Source organism: Columba livia, chromosome 21, assembly GCF_036013475.1.
Source record: "Columba livia isolate bColLiv1 breed racing homer chromosome 21, bColLiv1.pat.W.v2, whole genome shotgun sequence".
Taxonomy (NCBI): domain Eukaryota; kingdom Metazoa; phylum Chordata; class Aves; order Columbiformes; family Columbidae; genus Columba; species Columba livia.
The window spans coordinates 6901491-6929294 of NC_088622.1; the positions used below are offsets into that span (position 1 = coordinate 6901491).

Genomic DNA, 27804 nt, shown 5'->3' on the forward strand with positions numbered 1-27804 from the left:
CTCTAGCCACACAGGGTCAGGGTGAGCCCTAACATCACCAGGGGACAAAATGACACAGGAGAAGCCGTTGGCAGGGCAGGACAGGTCAGAGACACAGACACCAGTGGTGCTGGGCAATGACCTGCAGCTTCAGTGGCAAACCTTTTCAACTCTGTGAACAGATGTGGTCCAGATGCTCATATCAGAGGGAGGTCGAGGGAGGTTGTTCCTCCCCCTCTGCTCTGCCCTAGGGAGGCCCCATCTGCACAACTGGGTCCAGGTCTGGGCTCCCCAGTTTCAGAAGGACAAGGAATTACTGGAGAGAGTCCAGCGAGAGCTACAGAGATGCTGAGGGCTCTGGAGCATCTTTGTGATGAGGAGACACTGAGAGAGCTGGGGCTGTTGAGCTGGAGAAGAGAAGCTGAGAGGGATGTGATCAGTGGATCAATAGCTCAGGGTGGGTGTCAGGGGATGGACCAGACTCTGTTCAGTGGTGCCCAGCGCCAGGGTGAGGGGCAACGGGCACAGACTGAAGCACAGGAGGCTCCATCTGGACATGAGCAGAAACTTGTTTGCTGGGAGGTGCCAGAGCCTGGCCCAGGCTGCCCAGAGCGGGTGTGGAGTCTCCTGCTCTGAGACATTCAAACCCCCTGGACCCACCTGTGTGATCTGCTCTGTGACCCTGCGTTGGCAGGTGAGTTGGACTGGATGGTCTCCAGAGGTCCCTTCAGCCTCAAGCAGTTTGTGATTCTGTGATTCTGTGAAGGGGAGGAAAGGTGGAGGCACGAGACCTGGTCTCCTTGGGCTGGGGTGCGAGGGGACAGACCCGCACTGCAGGTGGGGATGCTACTTGTCCCTGGGTCTCTGCTCAAGAAGACCCCAGCCTGTGCTCCCTTCCTCTGGTGCTGGAGGGGTGGAGGAGCATCAGGGAGGAGGAGAGGTGTGCTGCAGGGTTAAGGGAGCCCATGAGGGCCTTGCTCCATTCCCTTCTCTCCCCAAACTCCTTATCCCTTTCTAGGTCAGAGATGCTCTGAGAAGCCTCAGGCTTCTCTCCCCTTTTTTCAGCTAACAGGTATTTTCCAACACATGTAAGAATACCACAGAGCAACCACGAGCTCCTTATGTTGTGTCTTCACCCGAAACAGCCATTACATACCGCTCAGTTGGAAACAGGACACTGGTCTTGCTGACTCTAAGAAAAAACCCTTTTTCCGGGCTCTGAGTTACATGGGACCCCTAAAAATGTGCCTGAGTGTCACACTTGCCTCTGTCAGTCAGCAAACCTGGGATTTCAGTGCACCCATTATCAGGCTGGGCTCCACCTCCCTCAGTTGCTGCCTGGAAGCATTTGTCCTATACATCAAGGTGACAGATAAATATATGTTAAAACACTCTGCCACTGCAACTCCAGACGAACACGTTGGAATACATTTCACATTTCTTTGCAGACTGGTGCAGATTTCAAGGAGACTTTCTAAGCAAGTCCCAGCACACACATGCCAGCTCTGAGCCGCAGGCTTGGTGGCCGTGTTGCCCCCCAGTGACACCTGCTCAGTGTCCCGTGTCGCTGGCAGGACACCAGGCTGTCACACCGCCACACGCACCAGTGCCCTGGGCGCCCACCACTCAGGGCTTCTGCCAGGAGTCACCAAAACAAACCTCTGAAGGGCAGGAGCAGCGATAGTTTTGAAGATGCGCTATAGGAGTTGCGCAAATGTGCTTTCAGTGACGCCAGGCAAGAAAATCAAAGAAAAGTAGTGACTCACGAGATTTTCATTATTGCTCTGCAAGCCAGTCAGCCGCTTTGTAAAATACAGGCAATACCACTGGCAAGATTATATCGCCTTCAGTTTATCCAATGTGAAGCCCCACACCCTAAAAAATAAGAAAGAAAACAGTTTGTTTTCCAAACCGCATAAGCTAGGACTGTTCAGGATCCAGATACTAGACTTCAGATGGGAACAAACTGCAAAGAAGATGTGTCAGAGCCACTAATTGTTTGCAAGGTTTGGGCTGGACTTTAGGAAAAACTTGTTTCCCTAGAGGAATATCCAGCCCTGGGAAGGAATCCTTGGATTCACACTTACCTCATGCCAGCGCTTCCATTTTATAGTCCCAGACCAAGCTGCTAATTAATCTGTTTGTATCCCAGGTCCACTGGGCTGCCTGCGCAGGACTAACTCAGCTCTGCGAGCACGCTGGAGACGGCAGTGTGTAGGACAAGGTGATCTCGGTACTGCCAGCACCTCCACTACCTCTAAGAAAGAGGCCCAATTGAATTTCCTAGGGAAAAAAAAAGAAAATAAAGAAAAGAAAAAAAAGGGGGGGGAGGGGCGGGAAGAAGGTGTCGGGTTTAGATTGCAGGGTGACAATAAAACCCTGGCAGATGTATTGTTAACCTCCTCTCACCCCTTCCCCCCTTCAGCTCCTCCCTCTCCCCTCTCCCCACTCAGGACAGGCGATCGGGAGGGACAGAAGGATAGAGAGAAGAGAGCTGGAAGAATTAAAAATATTTTACTAATGCTACTGATAAGAATAGAGAAACTAATACAAAATATACAAAACCAATCTTGAAAGTCTCAGCAACTGCAGAGCCGGCAGCTGAAGTCCTGGACTGGACTCTGCAGCCAACCGGAGCTGGATTCAGTCTGTCACTGGGCCTCAGTTCGCAGGGAAGACTCACAAAATCCTCTCCTAATGTCGGTCATAGGGAAAGGGAAAAGGAAAAGGGATGAGATCCTCATGATCTCCCACTTTTATATGAAGTATTTATGTGAATGGAATGTTATACACAGTTGGTCAGTTTCTTGGTCACCTGTTTCTCGTCGCCCCTCCCGCGAGATGTCCATCCGTGCTTATCAATAAGTTTGCATTCCATTGCTATGCTTACCAAAACATGTATCTGGTTCTCCAGGAAAATGCAGCTAATATGAAGGCTTTAGCTGACAGGCAAATTCAGTAAAAGAGAAACTTGCTTTTTAACAAACCCAGGACAGAGGGGAAGGCAGCTTTTCCCAAGACCTAAAACCATATTTTTTTTTCCTGGTTAGAAGCAAAGAAAAAGGACAGAGATGACTGCAGAGCTGCCATTTCTTCACCAACAGGACATTTTTGTGCCTGCCATAATATTTTATTGTTTGGCACTTTTCCTCTGAGTTTGCTGTGTTTAGCCACTGACACAGAAGGAGGGTGAAAACAACGCCAGGCTGGAGTTCAGGGTATTGATGGGGATGAAACAAGTTCTGTTTTTTCTTGGTAGGTCTCTATAGTCCCTGTAAGAACTACCAAAGAGCAGCTGGAATGTAATGGATGGATCTGGCAGCACTCAAACACCTCCACCAGTTCTGGAAAGTTGTTTTGTTGGGTTATTTTGTTTGAACTCTTCTGCAGAATTTGGCCACGTTCACATCATGAACACTGGATGACCAGTGTGCAGGTGCTCGGGAAGCTGTTGCTGGGGAATTTAGAAGAAGTCTGCAAGAAAGACCTGGCATTCTTCACCTGTACTCACAAAGGGGATGGTGCCATGCAATGGCAGGATGGGGACCTTAAATTCTCTACCAGCATATTCAGAGGCTTGGTGTGATCGCCTTGCATGGGGAAGATGCTCCTCATTCCCACAGAGCAGTAGGTCTGTGCCCAAAATTTTTCTGCACTTGGCATGAGATAAACATCCCATCCATGTCACTGCTTCTTGTGTGATGACTTCTTTCCCTTTCTGGAAACAAGATGCTGCTGCTGACACTTGTCTGTGCAGGAGGAAGGGATCCAAAAGCTGGTGGTGCTCAGCTGTGTGGGGGCGAGGGCTGTGCTGGCCCCTGCGATGCTCTTCTCTTGCTTCTGCTGGAGTGCTGGGCACCCTTATGCTAGAGCTCAGCCCCTGGATATATCCATAGCTATATGCACATGGTGAGACAGCTCACAAACCCCCCAAAACTGAATGCTGGTTCCCACAGGGGCTGAGCCAAGGTGTTTTTTATGTCCTTTCTTCATTTATGTATCTTTGATCCCTGAAGCCTTGCAGCAAGGATACCTGCAAGGGTGGCTCCCGCTCAGCCCTGCTCCTTCCTGAACACATTGTTTTCTGGGTTTGTTTTTGGTCTGGTGAAAGCTGCAGGTTTTTTTCACAAGCTTTGGATAGTTCTATCTAAAACCCTCTGACAAATCTGAGTTTTGGAAACAGCTTTTTTCTAATTCTAGAATTGGGCCACCTGTTTCCATCTGACTCCTGAAAGCTGTAGCATTTCCCCAGATAAGCTTTATAAAAAACTCTTCACTCCGAGAACGTGCCAGGCTGTCTCACATATATAAGGCTGCACAGTGTCACCTCGATATCCCTCCCACAGAAGGACATCTGCACCTTTCTTTAAGGATGTAGGGAGGAAGAGCAGGGCAGAGTCAGGGGTGCTTTCAGCAGAACTGATTCCAAGCCAAGAGGCAAGTCCTGCTGATTTTTCTATGGCAGCACCAAGCAGAAGCCCAGTTTGGGATGCAGCCAGTCTGGACCACCATGGTTTCAGTTTGCCCAGCACTACAAGTGGGATTACTCCACTTGGAAGAGCAACGTCCTCCTTACATAACTGTCCTGGTGGCTGTGAAATCGGTGTGTGGAGCAAGAAGCTGTGCACGTCGCCTTTTGCTGCATGTGCCATTTGCTCACAGACTGATGTGCAGGGTTTTGCTGGATTTGCACAATCTTCATGGGTGAAAATTCCCCGTGTTCCCCTCTCTGTAATACCCAGGGGTGTGAAGGAGTGTGAGATGATGTGAATTGAGGGAAGAAGGGCCAAGCAGTGAGGTGAGGGGGAGTCCGGGGTGATATGAGACAAGTTCAAGTGGGTAGAGCAGTGGGATGGGTTGTAGGTAGTACTGGGCGTGGGAAGGGTTGTGAGCTGTGAGAAGGGGGTGCAATGTGGGAACTGGGCTGTGTGAAGGGATGTAAGGTGGTGCTCTGGTGCAGGAGGTAAGGCAGGAATCCGGGGTGCAAGATAGTGCAGGGGCCAACAGCACGCAAAGGGTGGGCAGAGCATCAGCTGTGAGGCAATGCATGATTTGGGGAATAAGGGTTTATCTGAGAGATCCAGCCCAGCCAGCCCCCAAAACCCCCTCCAGATCACCAGCCAACCTGGGGACAGAGCCTGCGCTGACCTGGGACTGCACAAAAAGGGGAGCACAGCCTTGCAAAAACACAGGGTTTGGGGCAATGAGGCAGACGCATTTTTTTGAAGACATAACTGAACAAGATGCTTCTGTTTCCATGTCTGTCACGTGGGAGCTGAGATTGGAGGCATCATGCTGAAACAAGATTGAAAGAAGCTGGGATTTTGTGCTTTAGCTTCTCCCACAGCCTGCAGGGCTCTGGGACTGGTCCCTGTCCCTGTCTGTCACAGTGGCTTGACACCCTTATTTCCAGCTCTATCTCTTCCCAGCACCACTAAAATGAAGACAAACAGCTGCTGTTCTTGTTCTTGCTGATGCCCAGCTTTGTTGCAGGGTCAGGGGTGGGGGTAATTGGTGGCACTGGTACCACGGAGCTGCCCCATGCACCCTCCCAACTGCACTCTCACCCTGCCCAAACCTCATGGGCCGAGGATGAAGCTGAGAGGGTGCAACACAGAGTCAACACCCACATTTGCAGCCCCACCAGAGCAGACCTTGGTGGTCCCTCTGGGGCCACCTGCAGAACACTAGTCCCAGATGGTGACTTTGGACTCAGAAGAACGGCTCATTCCTGGCTAACATATCCTCGACAGGTTCATCTATCATCTCCTGAGCTCTGCCAGCTTATTAGCAGATGTTGTCCTGTTCCCAGAGGATGGAGAGGGAGGGAAACAAATGGACTGAGGTACAGATGGCTGACAGAGCCCTCCCTATACGCGCATTTTCTGAGACAAGCCTGATGCTCCGGGGCCCTGTGGGCAGGTGATGCATATGAGAGTGGGGCAGTGGGCTGGGAAAAACCCACAAGATGTGCTGTGCAGGGGTGGGATCAGTTGCAGCCACATGGAATTGACTCCGACAGGCTGGGGTGATAGTTAAGGAATCACTTATGAAATAGAGGTCTGGAGATCCGCTCTGCCAAGCACAGGTTTAGTGCTGGTTTGTGTGGGCTCTGCTTGTGACACTGGGACCAGCCAAGTGTCAGGGCTGCAAGTTCAGTGTAGATGTGCAAGGCCTGAGCGAGGCTGATGGTGAAGGTCTTCTGCTGTCCCACGTGCACGGCAAAACCACACTGCGAGACGAAACTGCAAGGACAGGCAGCCCTGGATGGGCTTCGCAAGGGGAACGGCACTTCTGGTAGCAGGTCCACAAAGAGGCGGGATCCAAGATCCTCAGACACGGAGGTACCAGCTACATAAAATAATAAGAAAAAAGGAAATCCCCACTTTTTGCAGGGCTCCTGGGAGGGAACTTGGGGCACGTGGCAGTAGCTGGTTGCAGTGAAGACAGCAGGACACTTCTGCACCTTCCTGGTGGGTGCCTTCAGATTTTCAGCGGCTTCAATGTGTGATACAACCATGGTTGTGGAGCCCTGTAGATTTTATACCGCTGTGCTTGACTTAATTTTTCTCATTGGCCCCTTCTCCGCTGGTTTGCCCTTACACACATCATTGGTGTGGAATGAGAGAGCTGAATACAGAGCAGGACATGCCTGTCACCCTGTACTGTAGGGATTTCAGATCTTGTGCAGGTTCCAAGCCGGTGCCCTGCCTCCCGTACCTGTGAAAGGCTTTGCGTGTGAGTCCTGCTTGCATCCAAGCAAGCACCGAGGCACACGGAGGAGTGTGATGCCACCCAGAGCAGTGCCTGCCCCAGCCCCAGTTGCTCTCCAGGTCTCCTCATATACTTGTGCTGTCCAGGTGCTGGGACGTGGCTCCTAACGGCTCGGCACTGTGCACTAATTCACCTGTAATTTGTCATTTAGGATAATTTTCCCCCTGAATGCATCTAAAATGATCGTGAATCATTGCTATAGGTAATTAACAGGATTTTTTTTACAGCATTTAATGCTAAGTAATTGCAATTGCTTGGTGCAAATCTGCTGTGCTTCGTGTTCTCATCCTTCCCACTGGCATGTCTCTCCACACCTGATATAGCACCGATTTCTCTGTCCTTAATTAAATATTGGTGAGGGGAATCACTCCAGTGCCTCTCGAATCAAGTGTCCCTGGTACCTGGTTCCTGCATCAGTAGAGATGAGGGTGGTTTGCAGGTCTAAGGGAGGGTTCGCACAACAAGATGAAGGCAGCAAATCCTGGAATGCACACTGGCCAGCAGGGACCCATTGCTCAGCTCCCATCTGGTAGGCCATGCTCGTGCCCTGCCTTCATCCTTTCCCACATGGAAAAACTGGGAACTTTTCATTCTTAGAGATTCTCCCTCCCCTTCAGCTGGCTATCTCACAAATTTGTCCCCACCTGGGAACAGGGTGTAACAGCAGTTGTCTGTCTGACACCCAAAACCAAGGTGTTGCAGCCTGGAGGGTGTTGCAGCATCAGGCAGAGAGTCCCTGGCTCTCTGGGCGTGCAGCACCACGAGGACCAGTCAGCACCAGAGCTTGGTAAATGTCCCGGGCTGCCCTTAGTGTGGATGCCTGGGGGCAGCAAACCTATGCTCCTGTTTCTGCCTCCCCTTCTTTCTCTTCTGATGCCCTTGAAGAGGTGACAGGTGTCGAGAGTGCCGAGGAACGAAGCCAGCTGTGAGCTGCTACCATTTGCTCGTGAGTCACATCTGCCTTCCCTTGCATCTCTGAGTTTGGGCATTTCTGCTCCTTGTTCTGATGCCCTTTGGGGAGTGGAGGAGCAGGAGCTTAGGAACAAACTCTGGAGCTTTGTTTTTTCCAGCCTGCTGTACCAAGCTGTGGTACCAACCTGCAATACCAACATCTGTGGCATGTGCAGCATGTGTACATCCTGCTGGTGGTATTGCTCCCCTGTCTTTAAAGCAGCATTCAGTGCAAAACTGCCCCAGAAGCTGGTGATGTAGTCTGAAGAAGGACCAGAAAGCCGCGAGGGATGCAGTGTGCAGCTGGGGCGCTGCCTTCAGCTGCCATTGCTGGAAGTAGCTCAGTTATAAAGAGGCCGTTTTATCACCATGCAGGTGTGATACGTGGTATGTATCAGCCCAGGGAGATCTGTGGAAAGGAAAGGAGTGTTGTTAATAAGAAAACAAATCAGCACCTAGAAGCTGAACAAACAGACAGCAGGGAGGGACCGAGACCACCGGGGATGCTGGATCACAAACAAAACCCTTCTACATGCTTGGAAGCAAAAATTGAGGCTGTATGCAGAGCTGACCACTGGGGGTAAAGATGGGAAAATTAAGGTATTACTACCTCAGTAGGGAAAAAAAGGAATGAGTCAGAGCCAGGAATAATGCTTGAATCACTGGAAGTGGTTCTAGAAGAATACGGGGACGCAGATAGACCCTGTTTTTCCTTACTTGGAATCGAAATCTGCAAGAGAGGACAAATCCTTCCACCCGAGACAGATACCTGACGTGCCACATGTCACTCTTGAGCTAATCGATTTTTCTAACGAGAGATGAGTTGTTTGTTTGTGTGACAAATGATTCACCCGAGGGGCTGCCGGCAGAGGTGGGGGTGGGACGGAATGGACTGACGGCAGCCCCTGCGCGGGATGAGCGTGTGCTCCCGCCGCACAGCCCCGGCACCGGGAGGAGGCACAACAGCTGAAGGCGATTGTATTGTGAGGATAAACGCGGGCTGGCTCACTTGGCCTTGCTGTCCCTCTGTGGAGAGCAGGCAGCCTGCATGCTGTGCTGGTTTGCTGCCACATGAAACCAGAGAGGGTGTTTTCCCTTTGTTTTGTGCAAGAAAACTTGTTGCGTTGTATAGCAGCACAACAGGGGCTTGCAGAGGGACGTGCACTATGTCCCAAGCTTGTAATTCTTGAAACCACGCACATGGATGCTCTTGGTCACCTGGGCACACGCAGCATGAGTGGTGTGGAGACCACTGTGAAGTGAGGACTGTGCTGTAAATTTGTCCCATAAATGACAGTTCTTAGAATAGTTGATGAGGTGGTTTCCAGATCTGCCTGGTTTGTTTGATCTTTGCAGCACACCCTGCCCTGGGGCCAGGCGGTGGCTCAGGGGGTGTCTGCATCAGGGGGAGCTCTGGGCAGCGGGCACGGGGGCAAGGAGAGCACCTCAAGCTTTGCAGGCAGCTCACGAAAAGCAGAGGCACACACGTCTGCTTGTGAAACAGTGGGGAACGGGCACCAGGACGGTAGTAAGTACTGACTGGGGGGAGAGACAAAAGCAGTTTTCACAGAGCCCAGTTTCCAGCTGGGCAGCTGGAGGCGGACTCACGAGGGCGCTGGGGAGAAGGGTGGGTTTCCCGTGCACTGGGATGGGGGTGAGAGTGGGGTCCAGCTCTGCGCTGGTGGGATGCACCAAGCCATGGGGTGCTCCTCGTCCAGGTGCATCCCTCTGAGCTCCGCCCTTCCCTCCTCTGCAGCCTGTCAGCTGGGGTTCTACAAGTCAGCCCCCGGGGACCAGCTGTGTGCGAAGTGCCCCTTGCACAGCCACTCGGAGAGTCGGGCGGCCCGCGTGTGCCGCTGCGACAGCAGCTTCTACAGGGCGGTGCAGGACCCCCCCTCGGCTGCCTGCACACGTGAGTACCCCAGCTGTACACAGCAGATGCTCCAGGCTGAGCTCATCATGCACCCGTGTCTCTGTGCGTGCTGCCCACAGTGCTGTAGCAGCCTTTCAACCCTACGTTTCCCTTTGGCACATGAGTTCAGACCCCATGAGCTGTGCTCCCTCACTGCCCGCTGTCTCATCCTGCTGCGCTCCAGACATCCCTGCCCAGAGTCTGCTCCCGTCCCAGGGCTGCTCCCGCCATTGGGCAGGGTCAGACCACGGCTCTGCCGGCAGGCTCGCCCGCTCTCACACCTGTGTGCCCAGCACTTGCACACTCCTGTGCACACGTGTGGGGTGATCAGCCCCTGGGAGGCCGTGCATCAGCACGGTTTGCTACACTCTCCCTTGCTGGGGTGGGTGGTGGCACCAGGTTTGTTACATGGTTACTGCTCAGCTCTCTACAACAGGCTGCTTTGAGGGGTCTGGTGCTATTAAAAGGGGACAAAATCATCCCAGGAGGGCTCTCGTCTCTGCAGTTGGTCCAGGAGGGCAGAGATGTGTGGCTGCTTGCTGCAGCCAGGGTGAAAGGCAGGTCAGCAACATCTGGCTTGTGTTTGCCTATCCGTCCACCCAGGACTGTTAACCTCCCCAGGAAATGTGAGTTCACCCTTCCCTTTAGACGAGTAGGTCCTGCTCTCCACCCTCCAGCCCACTGACACCTTGGCTCTTTCCGCAAAAGCTTCATGCATCCCCATTGCTTCCTGCTTTCCCCAGAGCAAACGTCAGCTCCTGTCTGCCTGGCACTTGGCATCCACATCCAGAGCATTTCATGGCATTTCACCTGTCTGTGTCTTAGCTGTCTTCTTTTTGGAGCGTTTACCCTACTGGTCAGCTCCTTCGTCTCGGTAGCATCGTTTGTATGTGCAGGTACTTTCTGCCCGAGGTGCATCTCTCTGTTGGTCCCATGATCTGACAGTTCCAACACACATCAGCAGTCCTGGCTCTACCTGAACCTCTGCTTCTTCTCCAGGTCCCCCCTCTGCTCCTGTGAACCTGATCTCCAGTGTAAATGGCACCTCGGTGACACTGGAGTGGGGGCCACCTCTGGACAAGGGGGGACGCGCTGACATCGTGTACAACGTGGTCTGCAGACGCTGCGCGGGGGACGCTGGCCCGTGCGAGGCGTGCGGCAGCGGGATCCGCTTCGTGCCCCAGCAGATGAGCCTGGTGCAGGGAGCGCTGACAGTGACCAACCTCCTGGCCCACACCAACTACTCCTTTTGGGTGGAGGCCGTCAATGGTGTCTCCGACCTCAGCCTGGAGTCCAGGAGAGCTGCAGTCGCCAACATCACGACAAACCAGGCAGGTAGGAGGAGCAGACGTGCCCCAGGCTTTGCCTGTGTGGGCTGCAGCAACAGGCGTCAGGCCGTGTACCACGGGTGTGAGCCTCTGGGTGCAAACCCCGAGTGTTGGCAGGAGATCCCCTGCGGTCAGGGACGAGGGAAGGGAGGCAGGGTCCCAGTGACAAGATGCCTGGGTCAAGTCAAAAAGAGTCAACGTCTCTGCTTCCCATGTGGTTTTGAAGCTTCAAAACAAGAAGTCCCTCTATAGGCCAAGACGTGAGAAGTAAATAGGCGTGATTCTGTGATTTCACCTTCAATGCCACTAGTAGATAACTTGAGTTTGAATATTGACATGCCGGTGTATCTGCACAAAATATTTCTATCCTAAATTAATTTCTTGTATTCAGAGTAACTATTTGTGGGGTGTGTGTGCATAAGGGGGCTTGGACCCATTAAGTCTGGTTTTTCTTTTATAATACAAACTTGTTTCATACGTAATGATTATGAGGAGAAACTTCTTTACTTTGAGGGTGCCAGAGCCCTGGAACAGGCTGCCCAGAGAGGTTGTGGAGTCTCCTTCTCTGGAGACACTCAAAACCTGCCTGAATGCATTGCTGTGCCATCTGCTCCAGGTGAACCTGGTTTAGCAGGTGGGTTGGACTAGATGACCTCCAGAGGTCCCTTCCAACCCCAGCCAGGCTGGGATTCTGTGACTGGCTTGATTATGGGCATGGGACCCCCAGGAGGTGTGACCCCTATCCTCTCTGCTGCTGGAGATGGGTACAGGGACCTGGGGTGGGCTGGAGACAAGCTGCTGCTCAAGGCTGCTCTTACCCTTCTCTAGTTCAGGGTATCCCTGTTGACCTTCCTCTCCCCTCACTTCAGCCTGCAGCTGCTGGTGGAGGCTCCTTTTCTGCAGGAGACAGAGGGCACGGAGAACAGTTGTTTGTTGACAGGAACACTAAGTAGAGCATGAATCTTTCAGGCTGTTCCTCCAGCCTCCTCTCTCTTCCCAAAGGGCCAAGCAGCAGTTCATGTTGTGCTTTTAGTTCACACCAAGGCCAGGCCCTGGCAGGTAACAGCAACTTTTGCTGGGAAAAGTCTCTGTCATGCATGTCTCATCTTTGCAAATCCCTTACTGTGAAATACTCTTTCCCCAGGAAACCCTTCTGAGCAATGGTCTAGCCCAGGTGGGCCGGGATCTTGCTCCAGGCTTACCTGGGCATTTACCCAGAGCAAAGCAGAGCCCAGCTGAGCCCCTTTCCATGGACCACGCTGCAGGCAGAGAGGACAGGGCAGGAACTGACCCTTCTTGTTAATCCCCCCTGTTGGAAACAAACCTGCAGAACTTTCCTGGTGCTGAGCCCCTTCTGCTCTAATGGTGGTGGTGCCAGCAGGGGAAACCTGGGGGCCCTCATGGGGTTAGCTCATGACTGGCACAAGAACAAGGGGTTTTGTTATAACACCTGCCCATAGCACTTCTTCAGCACTCTGCTGAGCCCACGTGGAGATGGCTCAGTCCTGCCGGCTCGCTACTGCGTGATGCCTCCAAGTGCCAACGAGCAGCATTGTCCTGATGCATTGGGGGATGTTCTTGGGATGTGCTGTGTGTTCCCATTTCAGCCTCTCTGCTGGAAAGTGGATATGGAGCAGGTGCTGCAAAATCAGAAGGGTTGGGAATGTGGTAGTGATTGAAGCTTAGCTGCCGTGCCTGCATGGTGCTCTATCTGCTGCACATCACGGAGCATCCCTCTGTGCCAGGAGGGGCCGAGGGACCCTTGCTGCTCTGCTGGGTGGCTTGTTCACACTGGGTGCTGGTCACTCCTGTCCCCCTGGCCCCGGTCAGCTGAGCAGGGCAGGCACTGGTGCAGCAGAGGTGCCTGGGGCTGTTTGGAGAGATGGCGTTACACGTGCCTGTGGGGTTTAGCAGATTTGCACTATCCCACCCTGTCCCAACTCCCTGGGTTCCTGTGTCCCAACAGTTATTTCTGCTTCTCAGAGGAGCCAGCCTGAAGATGAACTGAGCTAAAACTGGTACCTTTCAGTCCCTGGGAGCCCCACTTCTGTCGCAGCCCCTGCAGGCTCTTTTGGTCTCTGTGCTGCTCCAAAGGACACCCCTGTGCTGCAGCCACAGCAGACAGAAGCTCCATCTGCCTCAGAGATGCCACATCCCACTTTTCATCTGGCAGCTGAGGTCACAAGCAGTGCCTGAACCTTCCCATGAGATTAATCCAGTGGCTGCCCATGGTCATTGCAGCACCCACCACACTCTCTGGGGTCCTTCCAGGGGGGATTTTCTTAGTGGGGAAAGAGGTTGGTGAGTTGGCTCCTCCGGCTGTGACAGCTCCAGTTTGGGCATGGCAGGTACAAGGACTGATTCACAGGCTCCCAACTCAGGACCAGGCAGATGACAAGTACCACAGGGCAGGAGAACACACCCAGGGCACCTTTAGACTGATGCTCAGCCCCTGATCACCCCTCTGGGCATTTATTATCCCCCCTTTCCCTCTTCGCCTGTCTCTCTTCCCCTTACAGAGGTGGGGCAGGAGGGGTCAGGGTCCTGGTAGGGGTCTCCCCAACCTCCAGCCCTGCAGCCCCTTCTCCTTTCTGGCTCCAGATCACAGCAAAGCACCAATGTCCCCTCCTACCCATGCTGGGACTATGTCCTCCTCTTTCATCTCCTCAGAACGTGCTCACTCCATGGCAAAGAGACTGAGGCAACTGAAGTGAACAAAAGCCTCTTTGCCAGCCCCTTCACAGCAGTCTACTCCAAATGGCTTTAATTAAAACAAAACCACGGTTTAAACCGGGGTCCTGCATGGGGCTCCAGTTCCACCCTTCCATGCTGCTGTGTCCTGCTGCCCCCACCCGTGCAGGACCCCCACCAGCAGGTATGTAACACCCTGTGCTCTGCGTCCCCAGCCCCGTCCCAGGTGGTGGTCGTCCGTCAGGAGAGCACAGGCCAGAACAGCGTCACCTTGCTGTGGCAGGAGCCAGACCAGCCCAACGGCATCATCCTGGAGTATGAGATCAAGTACTACGAGAAGGTAACGCTGAGCTTGCTGCTGCAAACCCATCCCAGGGTGCCAGACTTAGACAGGAGCATGGCTCAGCTTAAATCCATTGCTGGTATCACCCAGCCTTGCATAAAGGAGTATTTTGGAAGACTTTGTGGTCACTGTGCTGATGCAGCAAGGTTTTTGGTACTGTTTTTCCCCAGGACAAGGAAATGCAGAGCTATTCGACTTTGAAATCCAAGGCCACCACTGCCACCATCTCTGGGCTCAAGCCTGCAACCCGCTACATTTTCCAGGTTCGGGCTCGCACCTCTGCTGGCTGTGGAAGGTTCAGTCAGACCGTGGAGGTGGAAACGGGGAAGCCAGGTGAGTGTGTGCAGCCGTGGGACGCGGGAAGTGCAGGGCAGGGAGCGTGGGGGATGGTGATGCCCTTCTTCATGGCCATTGTTCCTCTGCCACACAGGGAGGGAGGCTGGAGGAACATCTCCTGAGGTTTCAGCCTGCAGGCCTTGTTTGATGTTGCCCTCCTGAGATGTTCTTATACATTAGAAAGAGGGAGGAAGGACGTAGCAGATAGGGCAGGGAAGATCTGGTGAAGTCCTGAGGCTCCAGACCCCTCTCTGTGCTGGTTTGCTGTATCACCACGGCTTTCCCAGACCTGTCCTTGGTTTCCCCATGTGTAAATGATCCCTGTACACTAGGAGATCCCCAAAGCTGGGGGGCTGGGTGGGAGATGGTGCTATATCTTTGTAGATCGTGACCCTATTGGGGTAGGGAAGTTCCTGAGCACAGCAGAGCGCTCCCCGCTCCAGCTCGCCTCCTCCCTACCCTGCTTCTTCCAGTCTCTCTCCGGTATGACACAATGACAATTGTCTGGATCTGCCTGACACTCATCACTGGCCTTGTCGCGTTGCTGGTGGTCCTAATTTGCAAGAAGAGGTGAGTGTTTTCTGGAGGTCAGTGTGACTTGTCACCAGGTGGGGCAGAAGGAATGGGAGAACCTGGATGCAACTTTTCTGCTCTCAGTTTGTCCAGAGTATTCATAGGTCAGGGGTTAATAAGCAACCAAGAGATTTAGGGGTCACCCCACCTCCACTTTCCCTGAGGCAGAACCTGTTTCCAGACCTTCCTCTCATGCCATCAGGTTGAACAGCAGTAGCAATAGCAATAGCCATAGCAATACCAGTACGAGGGCTGACTGGGTAGGCTGGGGTATAGGTTAGGAGTGGAGAGAACTCTTCTCCAACAGAAGGGTCTGAGGGAGGCTGTGTCTGCCACATCTCAGCATGACTGGGCCAGGCTCATGGAGCATAAATGCCACTGCCCATAGGAGACAGGAGAACTGCGGCTTTTAGCACTGCCAAGCCTTGGAGAGCACCTGGAAAGTGCCTTGCTCCAGGCCACAGTGTCAATCCAGCAAGATGCAGGGATGCAGCGGGTGGAGGGCCAAGTGCCATCTCCAGCTCCTCCTGGGCTGCCTGCAGCCCTGGCACACGCTGCCTTCCACCCTCTCTTTGGACTGCTTGTGGGACAGGAGCACCTCCACTGACACTTGTGTCCCTGTGGCAGGCACTGCGGGTACAGCAAGGCTTTCCAGGACTCTGACGAGGAGAAGATGCATTATCAGAATGGTCAAGGTAGGACCTACCCCACTGCTGCCCCTGGGGTGTAAAGGACTTAAAGCCTGTGGATGGGCAGGGAGCTGGACCGTGCCCTCCAGCACTGCTGTTGTTTCTGGGGTGAAGGGTTTTGACCACTGCCTGCTCTGGGGAGAAGTCTTCTAGGATTGCTGAGCGGGGACTCTGATCCCAGGGACATCCTGGTAATGGGGTTGCAGGGTTGCACAGTGTGAGATGGGACTGCGGCAGGTTCATCCCTGACAGCAGCAAACCTAGGAGAGTGGAAAATTCATCACAGGGGACGGGTGGGAGTTGGGGGGATGACGAAGTGGGATAATCACATGGAGGAGACCTGGGCAGCCAGGTCCTGGACTGCTCTGAGGACACTGCTACGCCAGAGTGCCTTCGGTTTTCTTGGGGCTGCAACCTCTGTGGCTCCTCAGCGCGTCAGCCCAAGAAGCGCTGTCCCTGCCCGTACTATGCCTGTCTGCTGGGTCCCCCTACTTCTCAGCAGGGCTGCCTGAAAGAGCTTATCTCCTCTCTCCCCTTTGAAACCTGACAGTGAAGTTCCCTGAGTCCAAGTTCTACGTGGACCCCCATACATATGAGGACCCTTGCCAAGCTGTGCATGAGTTCACCCGCGAAATCGAGGCCTCCCGGATCAAGATTGAGAAGGTCATTGGATCTGGTGAGTCCTCAGGCCAGCTGTTTCTTTGCATCGCGTCTGCTCAGGGAAATTCATGGTCTGAGATTGTGCCATCCCTGTGTGACCACAACAGCACCGACACTGTCCTCAGCCAGGGCTTCATCTACTCCTTATCCTTTCAAGATCAAAATAATGGCTAGAGTGGGGTATTTTTGGTGCATGAAATAAACTCTTTGAGGCAGCCTGGTGCACAGTGTTGCTGTGGCACTGATGGCTCAGGCTGGTACAGCAGATGGCTCAGCCTGTCCCCTGTGGGTGGCCACCCTGCTTTCAAACCTTGGTGCAAGTGTCTGAGGTGCCAGGATGCAAATGAAATTGCAAACAAAATTGCAAATTTTCAGAACAAAAAGGATTTTTGCATAGGAACAGGGGCTTGCAGGAGAGCAGGGGGCAGAGATGGAGCTAGAACTTCACCAGTAGCACCCCAAGGGTTTACCCCCAGAGCAGCATTAGGAAACCTGACTGAGAGACACCCCTGCTGCTGTAAGAGACTCCCAAATTTGTTCATTAAAAACTGTAAAGCAAGTGCCACTAATCACTACTCTTGGCCCAGTGCCTTTAGTAAAAGGCATCAGAGGGAGTTGGTTTCTGATGTTCCTGCCCAGTTCCCAGAGGTGGCACTGGAAGCCAGAAATGGGCAATCCTTTCTGTACTCACAGGCAGTGATGCACAAAGAGCTCAGAGTTAGTATAATAGAATCATAGAGCAGTTTGGGTTGGAACAGACCTTCAAAAGTCATCTAGTCCAACTCTCCTGCAGTGAGCAAGCTCCTGAGAGCTGGAGCATGCTGTGAGTGTGCCAGCAGGCTGGGTGATCCATAATGCTGGTGGGTCAGTGGAAGAAGCTGAGGAACTCCTTGTGCCCTCACCTTCCCTTGCCTTGCAGGGGAGTCTGGAGAGGTGTGCTACGGCCGCCTGAAGCTGCCAGGGAAGAGGGAGATTCCCGTGGCCATCAAGGCTCTGAAAGCAGGCTACACGGAGAAGCAGAGACGGGACTTCCTGAGCGAAGCCAGCATCATGGCACAGTTCGACCACCCCAACGTCATCCACCTGGAGGGGGTGGTGACCAGGAGTATGTGGCCGGTGGGGACAGGAACCTATTTTGGGGCAGAGCTGGGATGTATCTCCCTGTGGGCACCCTGGGAGATGGGGGTCAGGAATCACTTTGGGTGCACTCCATCCTTTGGCTGCCCCAATTGCTCGCTTGTCGCTTGTCCATTTACCTGGGTCCCCTCTGTCCCACCCCCTTGCCTTCTCTTGCAGAACAAACTTCCCATGCTGCAGTTCCCTACCCTGCTCCACAGTGCACTCCAAGTCAAGGTTATTGGTTAAGGAGATGCCCTGTCCATTAGTGTTTATTTTAAAGGCTGCCTGTATTGAATCATAATTTGAAGTCTTCCTTCAAAATGCACATTCTGATGCAAAGCGTTATGCTAATGGCATGCAAATTTCAGCAGGATAAGGAAGCTGACCTAGCCACATCAATAGCACCTGGAGGGAGGGGTGAGTGTCAGGGTTCTTGCTACATCCCCACTGTCATGCCCGTCCCGTGCGGTGCAGGGGTGAGAGGGCTCCGCAGGGCTGCAGAAGATCCACGGGCCTGGATTCATGTCTCTCCCAGTAAAAGTGTGGTACTGGGCTTCTCGGAGGAAGGTGACTTCTCTGCTAACTTGACCTCCCTTGTCTTCTGCAGGCAAATTGGTAATGATTGTTACTGAATACATGGAGAACGGCTCGCTAGACACCTTCCTCAGGGTAAGGAGTTCTTTTGTATTTTTATTCACTGCACATCCCCCTGGGCTGCAACTGGAGGAGAGGCTGGTTTCTGCTCCTCAGCCTCACGGCTGCTGTGACCACTGCACGACGGTGGTGTGTGCACTCCAGGCTCTCACCTCTGCAGCACACACCTGCTCCAGGGCATTGTGGTCCCACAGTGGCACTGCAAAGGTGGGGATACCTGTGTGAGTGATATCAGAGGCACTGGGAGAGCAGGAGGTGGGCTGGGCAGACCAGAGAGAGCCACTGGGGTTAGAGGAGGCACTAAGCCAAAGATGAGAGGTACTACGGGGTTAATTTGACAAGTGCAGCATCAACAGACTGTTGGTGAAAATCATGAATGAACTCTGAGTTATTTCCTCTCCAGAAACACGACGGGCAGTTCACCATCATCCAACTGGTGGGCATGTTGCGTGGCATTGGAGCAGGCATGAGGTATCTGTCTGACCTGGGCTACGTGCACCGGGACCTGGCTGCCCGCAACATCCTGGTGAACAGCAACCTGGTCTGCAAAGTGTCCGACTTCGGCCTCTCCCGCATCCTGGAGGATGACCCCGATGCTGCGTACACCACCACGGTGCGTGGCTCCTAGCCTCGCAGTCTTGTTGATCCTTACTGATGGTGATTGCCTCAGGCCATTGACAGATGTTAGACACTTGCAAGTCAAGATAGGCAGGTCAGGGGTGGAGACAGTCACGTCACTGCTGATATCTGGACTAAGAGCATGAATCCAAAATGCTTCTGAGCCTTAATGTATTGACCTTCATACAGAACCATCCCAGAATGGAAGTGTGCATTGAACAAAGAGAAGCAGGGTAGGAGGGCAGGGAGGTCATCAAACCTCCACAGCCAACAGTTCCCGTGGGCACGTGTGGCCCACCACACAGGGACACTCCCATGTCCCTGTTAGAGTCCTTCCCTAGACTGCATAGCTCTTTCCAGTCTGTTGGTTGTCCTAGAGCCATCAGTTAGTGTTACAGTACACTCTTCAGTGACCACACACTCGCTTTTCCATGTGACGGTGCCTCATTCAGGGTGGGAATTGGCTTTGCAACCTAGATGATTATGTTTTAAGCTGGGACACTTCTCTCTGTGAAGTCTTTTTAAGGTTTTCTGGCCAACCTGACAGGTCTGGAGCTTGATGTGCTCCTCCACTGGAGGTCATCAGAGGGCAATTGAAATGCATTGAGGGAACATGCTCTTCTTGCACTTCTCTGGCCATGAAGGGAATTAGTGTGTTCCCCAGACACATCTCTGGCAGGGCAAACATGGTTGATAGGCAGTTCTCTATGGTGGCCAGTTTGGAGCTGCAGCTGAGGAGTTTGAGCACCACTTTTCAGAAGGACCAGGACTAAAGAAGCAGAAGGAGCTTCAGGCTAGTTTGGGATAGCTCATGGCACTGAAGAGCAGGGTCCAAAGTAGTTGCAGTTCCGAGGCATGAGTGCACAGTGGCCCAGCCACATGGCCTTCATGCTCTTGGCTTGGGTTCAGTCAAGTGGAGAAGTGAGCCAGAATGTATCCCATGTGTATCTTTGTGTTCAGACGCTCCTTTGATTTTTCAAGGAATAAGTTGTTATTTCAGATCCCTGAATTTTGGGTAAGGTTCTTGCTGCTTGGTTCAGGTACAGCTTCTTCTGCATCTTGGCTTTGGGGTTCTCAGAGGAACAGTAACAAGGGGCCCAACATAAGCCAGGTCTACAGACACACATACAGCCTGGCCTTCCTCCCACCAAGCCAGTCTCTGAGATTTTCCCCAGTGCTTTTGATCTTTGTGAATAAATTTCCAGAAACAGTGTGTCAGTAACCACACAGTATGAATGCAAGCAGGGATGTCACCAGAGGATGGAGCAGCCACCAGGAGTGTCACAAGCAGAGGCTTTGAGGCATCTTGGCACAGTGAAACCCACCAGAGATGTTTGGTCTGGAGGAAGAGGAGGTGCAGAGTCTGGACAGAGCTGAACTGTGAGGATGCAGTGACAGGATCAGGAGCACGAGGTCTATGGTGAGACCTTGGTTGGGTTATCCTGAAAATGATGATGCTTTCTTGTTCAGAAACTTGTGACAAGGTGGTATCCTGTGTTCCTCCACTGTTGTTCTTGACCTGCTCAGGACATTACTTCCCCAAATGGGCTCTCCCAAAGGACACATCATTCATCTTCGGTCCCCATCAAGGAGTGGGGCAGAGCAGGCAGGACTCAGTTGGGTGGAAGCAACTCTCCCAGACACAACATACCTGCCCAGCTGCTCTGGGGAACTCATCCCACATTTCGTGTGCCATGACTTTCCTCTTCCCATGGCTGGCCATCACAATTTTACCTTAAGTGTATTCTTAGCATGTATATTGCTGATTTTTGTCAGAATGGTCCTTTAACTCACCAAGTTCTCCTCTTCAATGTTTCTCTACCAAAGCACTAATGGAGAGGGAGCACGTGCCATTGTTCTTGTCTGCTCAAGTCCTGATCTCTGCCTGCACCCAGGGTCAGCTCCCTGCTTTTTGCTCTGGTGACCCTTGGCTCTGCTTCATGACTTTGAATTCCTCTCTCTTGAACGCTGAGGGCCAGAATTGTGCATGAAGGAGACCTCGTAAAACAGCACAGCTTTCTTCTTTCTCTACGGGAAATACTTTAAAGTCATCCTTCAGTTACACCTCTAGGCTTACCTTGTGCCACTTCAGTCCTTTCCACCAGAAGATGCCATTCCAGCATATCGCTTCTCTGATCTGCTGTCCCAGATGCAGAGGGTTAGGGGTGATCTGCTGTCCCAGATGCAGAGGGTTAGGGGTGATCTGCTGTCCCAGATGCAGAGGGTTAGGGGTGCTTGAGCCCTGCATGCTCTGAGCCTCCACTGTTGTTCACTTTTTCAGGGGGGGAAGATCCCCATTCGCTGGACGGCTCCGGAGGCCATCGCATATCGCAAGTTCTCCTCGGCCAGTGATGTGTGGAGCTACGGCATTGTCATGTGGGAGGTGCTGGCCTACGGCGAGCGCCCGTACTGGAACATGACCAACCGGGACGTGAGTGGACGTGGAGCAGTGCGGTGGCCTCTCCTGGCCTCACCCAAGCCAGCCTAGCCAGGGGATCTGGGGAATAGGGACCCAAAGAGCAGCCCTTGCCTCTCCTCACATCCCTGCAGGGCTGTGCACAGCATGTTTGTCCCTTCAGAGGGGACATCAGTGTGTTGCCCATCATTGCGCCAGGCAGCCTGCCTTTTGCAGCCCGGTGACTCGTGGCTGTGCCTGGCTATGGGCACTGTGTGTCTCCCCATCCCTTTCTGCTGCCCTGCACAAGCCTTTCTGCTGGCCGGAGAGCTTCAGCATGTGTTATGTCACTTTTCCCATTCCCTGGAAGGGGTCAGGGCTTCCCCGGGATCACTGCACCCCCTGCATTCACCTGTCCACCCCTCCTGCACCCTGTGCTAGGTGTTCATCCCTTCCACTGCCCTCGTGAGGCTGCTGAGAGCCCCAGGCTTGCACCACTTGGCAGGAAGCTTTGGGCTTGTCAGAGTTTTGTGGAGCCATTCTTACCTCAAGAATAACATAAACACTGTAGGAAAACGTAGGTTATGTTCCTGACTATAACCTGAGAACAGAATTTCCAAGAGGAGGCAAAAAAATGAATATTTTGACTTTGCAGAACCACAGGAATCATTTTTTTTAACTACAGGCACTACAAATCTATCTGCCTTCTCCCTCCTCTGAGTCCTAAGAATCCCCTCTCTCCCTGTCATTTTTATTATTTTAAAAGGTGGCTTTGGTGACAGCAGGGCATGGATGAAGGGGTTACGCTACCTCCTTCACACAGTTGCTTTGAGCAGGGTTTCCTCCAGCCTTGCAAGCCCTGGTTGTAGAACACCTGAGCACGAGTGCAGCTCTCGTAGCTTGTCTGTTGGAGGAAAGCTGCAATATTTTAGGCCTGCTGGACCACTTAATAAACCTGCTGACATAGCAGTGATTTCTTGTATGTGTATGGTGTCCAGCCTGCTTCCAGCTCTCCACAGAGACTGTGCACAGCTCACTGGCAATTCACGTGTCGTTCAGCATGGATCTTGTGCACAACCCCTGCTTCCCCATCTGATGGCCCCAGCAGCTCACACACCAGGGATCTTCGCCATGTGCTGCCACCCGGGGTGCTAGGGGCTGGGTGGGAATGCCACTCAGTGCGGCCTGTGGCTTCCTTGCAGGTCATCAACTCGGTGGAGGAAGGCTACCGGCTGCCCGCCCCCATGGGCTGCCCCACCGCCCTGCACCAGCTCATGCTGGATTGCTGGCAGAAGGACCGCAGTGAGAGACCACGTTTCTCCCAGATCGTGGGCATCCTGGACAAGCTCATCCGCAACCCTGACAACCTGAAGTGCACGGCCACCGTGAACCGGTAAGAGCTTCCAAAGCTGCTGCAATGAGCAGGAGTTGACAGGTGATGCTGGGCAGAGCATGTGGTCTGCAGTGAATGAGGGATATTTCTGTCCAGCTCCAGCAGCAGTGGCTTCCCTGCAACCATGGACATGCACAGGGCCCATGGGCACACGTTGTGGTGGGCAGTGGGGACCATCCTGCACTTCACTGCCTTGCTCCCACTACAGTATCCTCACGCCAGCGTCTGGTGAAACACGTGCAGCAGTGCCCAGGCAGCAACATGTCTGCCTTCACCAGCCTGTGAGGTGTCTTTCTGTCCTGGCCTCACCTGCGGGATCACAGGCTCTTTGAGATGGACCTCACAGCCTGGCCACCTAGGACCAGCACCTCCCGGGCTAACCCGTTCTATCCTGCTCCCAGGTTCACCCAAACACGCTTCGACAGGAGTCTCCTTGACCTGTCCAGCTGTCTGACAGTGGAGGACTGGCTGGAGTCCATCCGGCTGGGGCACTACCGGGACAACTTTGCCATGGCAGGGTACTCCTCCTTGGGCATGGTGATGCGCATGAACATCGAGTGAGTACAGAGAACAAACAGCACTGATGGGGTTGCCTGCACCATCCCACAAGCCCCAGGCAGTGGTCATCCTGCCTTGCCTCACTCAACCTAGTTGGCCCCCATGGCAGAGACAGACCCCTAAAGAAACAGTGTTTGGTCCGTAACAGGTTCATGCTGAGACCTGGGGTGATGCCCAAGGGTGCGCTAACCTTTGAAATTTGGTGTGGGAGTCATAGTGAGAGGGTGTGAGTGTTGAGTCACCTCTGGTGCTCTGTGGTGTCTCTCCAACATCACCACAGGGTCACAGATAATTAGAGTTGTAAGGTCCTTGTAAGGTCACCTAATCCAAACTCCTGCTCAAAGCAAGATCAGATATGATGTTGCTGTCTCCCCTTAGTTTTGTGTCCCCTGCAAAAGGCATGTCTGGACCAGAGTGCGGCTGGGCCATACTGCTCATCATACTTCTCTGGGATCACCTTGAAACAAAAGGAGCTAGGAGGCATCTCAGAGCTTCTTCAGACCTCGTGCAGGGGACTGACTCCCTGCTCAGTGCAGCTGGGCAGGGAGGCACCATCCAGGGCCTTGGCGAGAATAACACATCATAGTGAAGTGACCAAGGCTGGATTAAGGAGGGCTTGGGAAGATGTGTCCCACCACCCATCCTCATCCTCCTGCTGTAGGGAGCTTGCTCTGTCACCTGCCTCAGGGTTCTCTGAGGTGGCTGATGCTCCAAGTGTAACCAGAAAGGACAGCAACTATACCCACTCCTACCCTGGGCTTACATCCCCCTCCCTTTGTACTAGCATTAGTGCCGGGGCTGGCAACAAACTCTTCAGCCTCTGAGAAGACTCATTTTCTTTCAAAGCCATGAGGCTGCCAGGCATTAGTTCTGATGGCTCGGGAAGGATGTGGCACTGCACACCCTGGTGGAGATGGGGCAGGTAGAGAAGTAGCCGGTGAAAGGGAAGGTGGAGAGACGCAGGCAGAGCATTGTCATGTGCATTGATTGGGGGCTGTACTTGGGACTGAGCTGATACTGATCCTTGTTTCTCATGTATATTGTAAAAGCTTTTGAGTGGGGAAGGCTCATCATCCATCTGTCTTTCTGACTGGGTTATCTGAGAGCATCTCGCTAAAACTGAATCCAATTTCAGAGCATCGATCTTGTCACCTACTCATCTGTCAGGAGCGATCCCCCTCCTGCTTCCCCTGGGGCTGTCACAGCAGCCCTGTCAGGAGGATGTGCCCAAGTGAATGGCAGCCTCTCTGTCCCTGGCAGGATGCGCAGGGACCTTCAGCAGCAGCAGCCTTGTGGCCATGGGCAAGCAGAGAGGAGGTGGGTGTGGGGTCCTGGGCTGGTCCATGGGGTGCACACACACAAAGGACAAGTGTCTCTCTGGGGCTCAGCACAGGTCCAGACCATGGGGTGTCTGACAGTGTCCTTGTTCTCCAGGGATGTTCGGAGTCTGGGCATCACCATGATGGGCCACCAGAAGAAGATCTTGAGCAGCATCCAGGCCATGAGATCCCAGCTACTGAACACAAATGGCCCTAAGAGGCATCTCTGATCACCAGCTTTGCAGACCAGCATCAGGCATTCCTTAACACTTACCCTGGCAAAGGGGCAGCAGGGTGGTGAGCAGGAAAAGGGGCACCAGACCAGGACCTGGAGCTCCACCAGCATCTCTTTGATTTCAGTGTCAGTGGAAACGTTGCCTTCCAAACACCTTGATGGTCCTGCTACCTCCTTCCCCCATCTGAAGGGGGGAGCAGCTTTCCAAGCAGGCTGGGAACACATCTTGCCTCTCTCCATCCTCTACTGTGTCCCTGTGGGACTGGGGGTCCCCACACAACTATGCAGGACAGGTGGTAACCCCTTCACACAGCGGGATGGCCCCAGCTGCACCTGCAGGTGGAGGGGTATCAGACACAACAGCAATACCAGGAGCAGTGGGACTGGCCTTGCCATGGCACACGGCTCCTTTGGACCTGACAGCTGGGGAGTTTGTTGCACCTCTGCGCTGAGGCGGCCCCCACAGGCTGACACACAGCAGAGACAACCGTGCTCCCAGTACCTCCCAGCTTCAGTGTACTCCAGCCTGGACCTCCTGAACTGCACCAGCCCGCAGGTGACTTCGTGGTCACCTCTACCAAACCCAGGAGACCAGGGGACAGAGTACAAGCCAGCAGTGCCAGGAACATCTGGCTCTGTGTACAGAGACTTCCTCAGCATGGAGAAGGGGTGGCCAGGATCTGCTGTCTGGAGCCTCAAGAAGTCTCAGGGTGCTGCAGGAGGCTCTCCACCTCTTGAACCCACCAGCACTGCTCCTCTCCAGACCCAGAATAGGCATCCCAGGGCAGTACAGGCACATTTTCTAGGACCACAAGCTCAGGTTTCTCCCCCAGCAGAACAACCATCCTGGCCTCCACCAAAGCTGTACCAGAGCAGAGAGTGGTGGGAGAGTTTATTCCCACCTCACATAATGGTGGGACAGAGGGGCTTCTGCCAAACTGTACTTTGTTCTGAAGTTGCCTGAGAGAAACCCAAGAGCTTTCTCATCACCACGTTACCTGCCCATGCCAGGGCTGCCATGTCATCTGCAGAAGAGCGGTCCTGAGCAACACCTTCAGCTGCAGTCACACAGTGTATAGCTGGAGACAGGGGCTCTGGGCAAAGAGGATTTTCCGCACTATCCAGATGACGAGCCCGGTGACTGGGAGGTTGGCCTTCCCTCCACAGCTCTCCTCTCCTCCACAGAAGCATCTCTTCTGGCGACCTTGCCTGGTGCAGAGCACTGGCCTCCAAAGCCTTGTGGAAGCTGGTCTGAGAGGCTGAGCCGGATGCAGAGATGCAGATGTGGCAGGGAGGGGCAGGCTGTGGGGTGGGAAGGTTTCTTTTGAGTGTAAATACAATTTTCTATGGGATTGGGAAGTGTTTTACTGAAATGTGATGTTAAGTACACAAAAGTGGTCTCAAGCACAGAAACCTCAGTCATGAGGTTGAACTCACTGCAAAAAACTCTGCTGGGCACATGGCTGGGGAGGCGGGCTGCTGGAGGGACCAGCCTGGCCCGCGCATCCTCTCCTGAGCACTGGCACGGTAAATCCAGCATCACTCAAATGAAGGTACTGGTGGGATCTGGCCTGAGGTCTGTTCCTGTCAGTGCCGTTTGGGCACACCGCGGGTGGGGGGAGGGTTAAAGCCATTTCTCAGCTGCAATAATCCTGGCTAAACTTGCCTTTCTGGGGCCGGCTTAGCATTCCATCCGGGGCATTCATGTCCTGATGTATTCTCTGACTGTGGCGGGCACTTTACTTCTTCCTATGGAAGCTCTTTGTAATGGGGGACAGATGCAATGTGTTGTTAAATTTGTATTGCACCCTGCGCTCTGCACTCACACCTGTCACACACCCACCCTGCAGCCAGTGTCAGGATGGAGGTCAGTCCAAGCCCTGCAGCACAGGATGGTGAGTTCTGGCCGTGTCCTCTCTTCCCAACACTTGCGTCTCCCAAGAGGGTGAATCCATTATGGACAAACTAGGGACAGTAAAGGTCAGCCTGGTGCCACAGACCTTGGGGTTTGCTGGGCAACCCTGGTAACGTGGTCTGCAGGATCTGAGGTTGGGAGCTGCCAGATGGCCCCTTTCCAGGTGGTTCATGGGTCAGATCCTGCAGCATGAGGTCACTGGGCTGCTCCCAGATGTGAAGATGGAGGGGCAGGGTTTCCCTTTTATGTTCAGAGTGTGCACCTCACAATAAAACTCCTTCTTCCCGTGAGCCGTCTCCTTGCCTGTTCTTGTCCCTGAGCTGCAAACTGTTCACTTGCAGAGAGTGCAGGGGCCTCCATGGCTGCTCCACAGGCATAGGGAGGCAGCAAGGGATAGCCAGCTAGCCACCTCTGCTCCAGAAAGCCTCCCGCAGGTGAAGGATGGACCTTTGTGTGCAGGGGGAGGCCAAGATGCTGATAGTTCTTAAAGTCCCAGTGTGGGGATGCTGTGGGCCAGGAAAAGCCACCCCCAAAACACCAAGTCTGTTTGGGTCTACACAGGGTAACAGATCATGCAAGCACAGGAGATCATGTGTGCAGAAGCTCCTCTGAACCTCGGGGGTCTACTGCAGGTTTTCCCAGATCCACATTTGTCCTATCTTGGAAATTCAGTTTAAAAAAACCAAAAAGGCAATAAACCCCTCCAGTAAAACCTCGACTCTCATCGCCTGAAGTCTGAGCTGAAGATTCTTGTAGGTGAGCTTGCAACACCCTTCTTGTAGGCTTTTAGCTGTGGTTTCAGCTTCCCTCCAGTGAAGAATTTGCCAGCATATGAGTTGCAGGGACAAAGACAACACAAGCATTTATAGGAACAAAGCATATTTTTCTTGCCATATAAACCCCACAGGGTGGGATCACAGCCTGCTCGCACACCTGCAGCCTTTGGAGCCCATCAGGGATGGAGATGCTGGTCCCCAGATAGTGCAGCCCTGCTCTGCATCCCAGCTGTGGGGAAAGGCCATCCTGGCTGCCCCGGTGCTGTGCAGCCCCGTTCTCCCAGGCAGCCCAGCCCTACTTGCACCAGCTGCTTATGTGCTACTGAGTTATCCTGCCAGCCCCACCCAGAGCATCCTTTCTCCCCATCCCTTTCACTGTTCTCCATGGTGCTCAGCACGAGCCCCCAGGCTGGACAAGCTGCAGCTTCCCCAGCCTTGAGGACTGAGCTCACAAGCCCTGCACTCTGCACCCCCCTTTATGTACCCCTTCATGTAACAAAATAGCTATCAGGATTTTCACACCTTCCTAAATGCCCCCCAAGAGACTTTCATTCCAACTTGCACCTTTGGGAGCTGGTCTTTCCTC

At 53.5% G+C, this 27804-nt stretch overlaps 1 protein-coding gene across 1 annotated transcript in view; it reads left to right on the forward strand.

The window, feature by feature from the left end:
• EPHA8 (EPH receptor A8) overlaps positions 1-26730 on the forward strand; it is a 54369-nt gene extending 27639 nt beyond the window's left edge. The window contains exons 4-17 of the mRNA XM_021301078.2: positions 9461-9616; positions 10616-10951; positions 13851-13975; positions 14149-14311; positions 14788-14884; positions 15515-15582; positions 16127-16252; positions 17156-17341; positions 17963-18024; positions 18413-18622; positions 20909-21058; positions 22225-22415; positions 22817-22972; positions 24408-26730. Of these exons, the coding sequence (XP_021156753.2) occupies positions 9461-9616; positions 10616-10951; positions 13851-13975; positions 14149-14311; positions 14788-14884; positions 15515-15582; positions 16127-16252; positions 17156-17341; positions 17963-18024; positions 18413-18622; positions 20909-21058; positions 22225-22415; positions 22817-22972; positions 24408-24522 (2141 nt within the window). The 3' untranslated portion in view covers positions 24523-26730. The remainder of the gene's footprint in view (positions 1-9460; positions 9617-10615; positions 10952-13850; positions 13976-14148; positions 14312-14787; positions 14885-15514; positions 15583-16126; positions 16253-17155; positions 17342-17962; positions 18025-18412; positions 18623-20908; positions 21059-22224; positions 22416-22816; positions 22973-24407) is intronic.
• The last annotated feature ends 1074 nt before the right edge of the window (positions 26731-27804 follow it).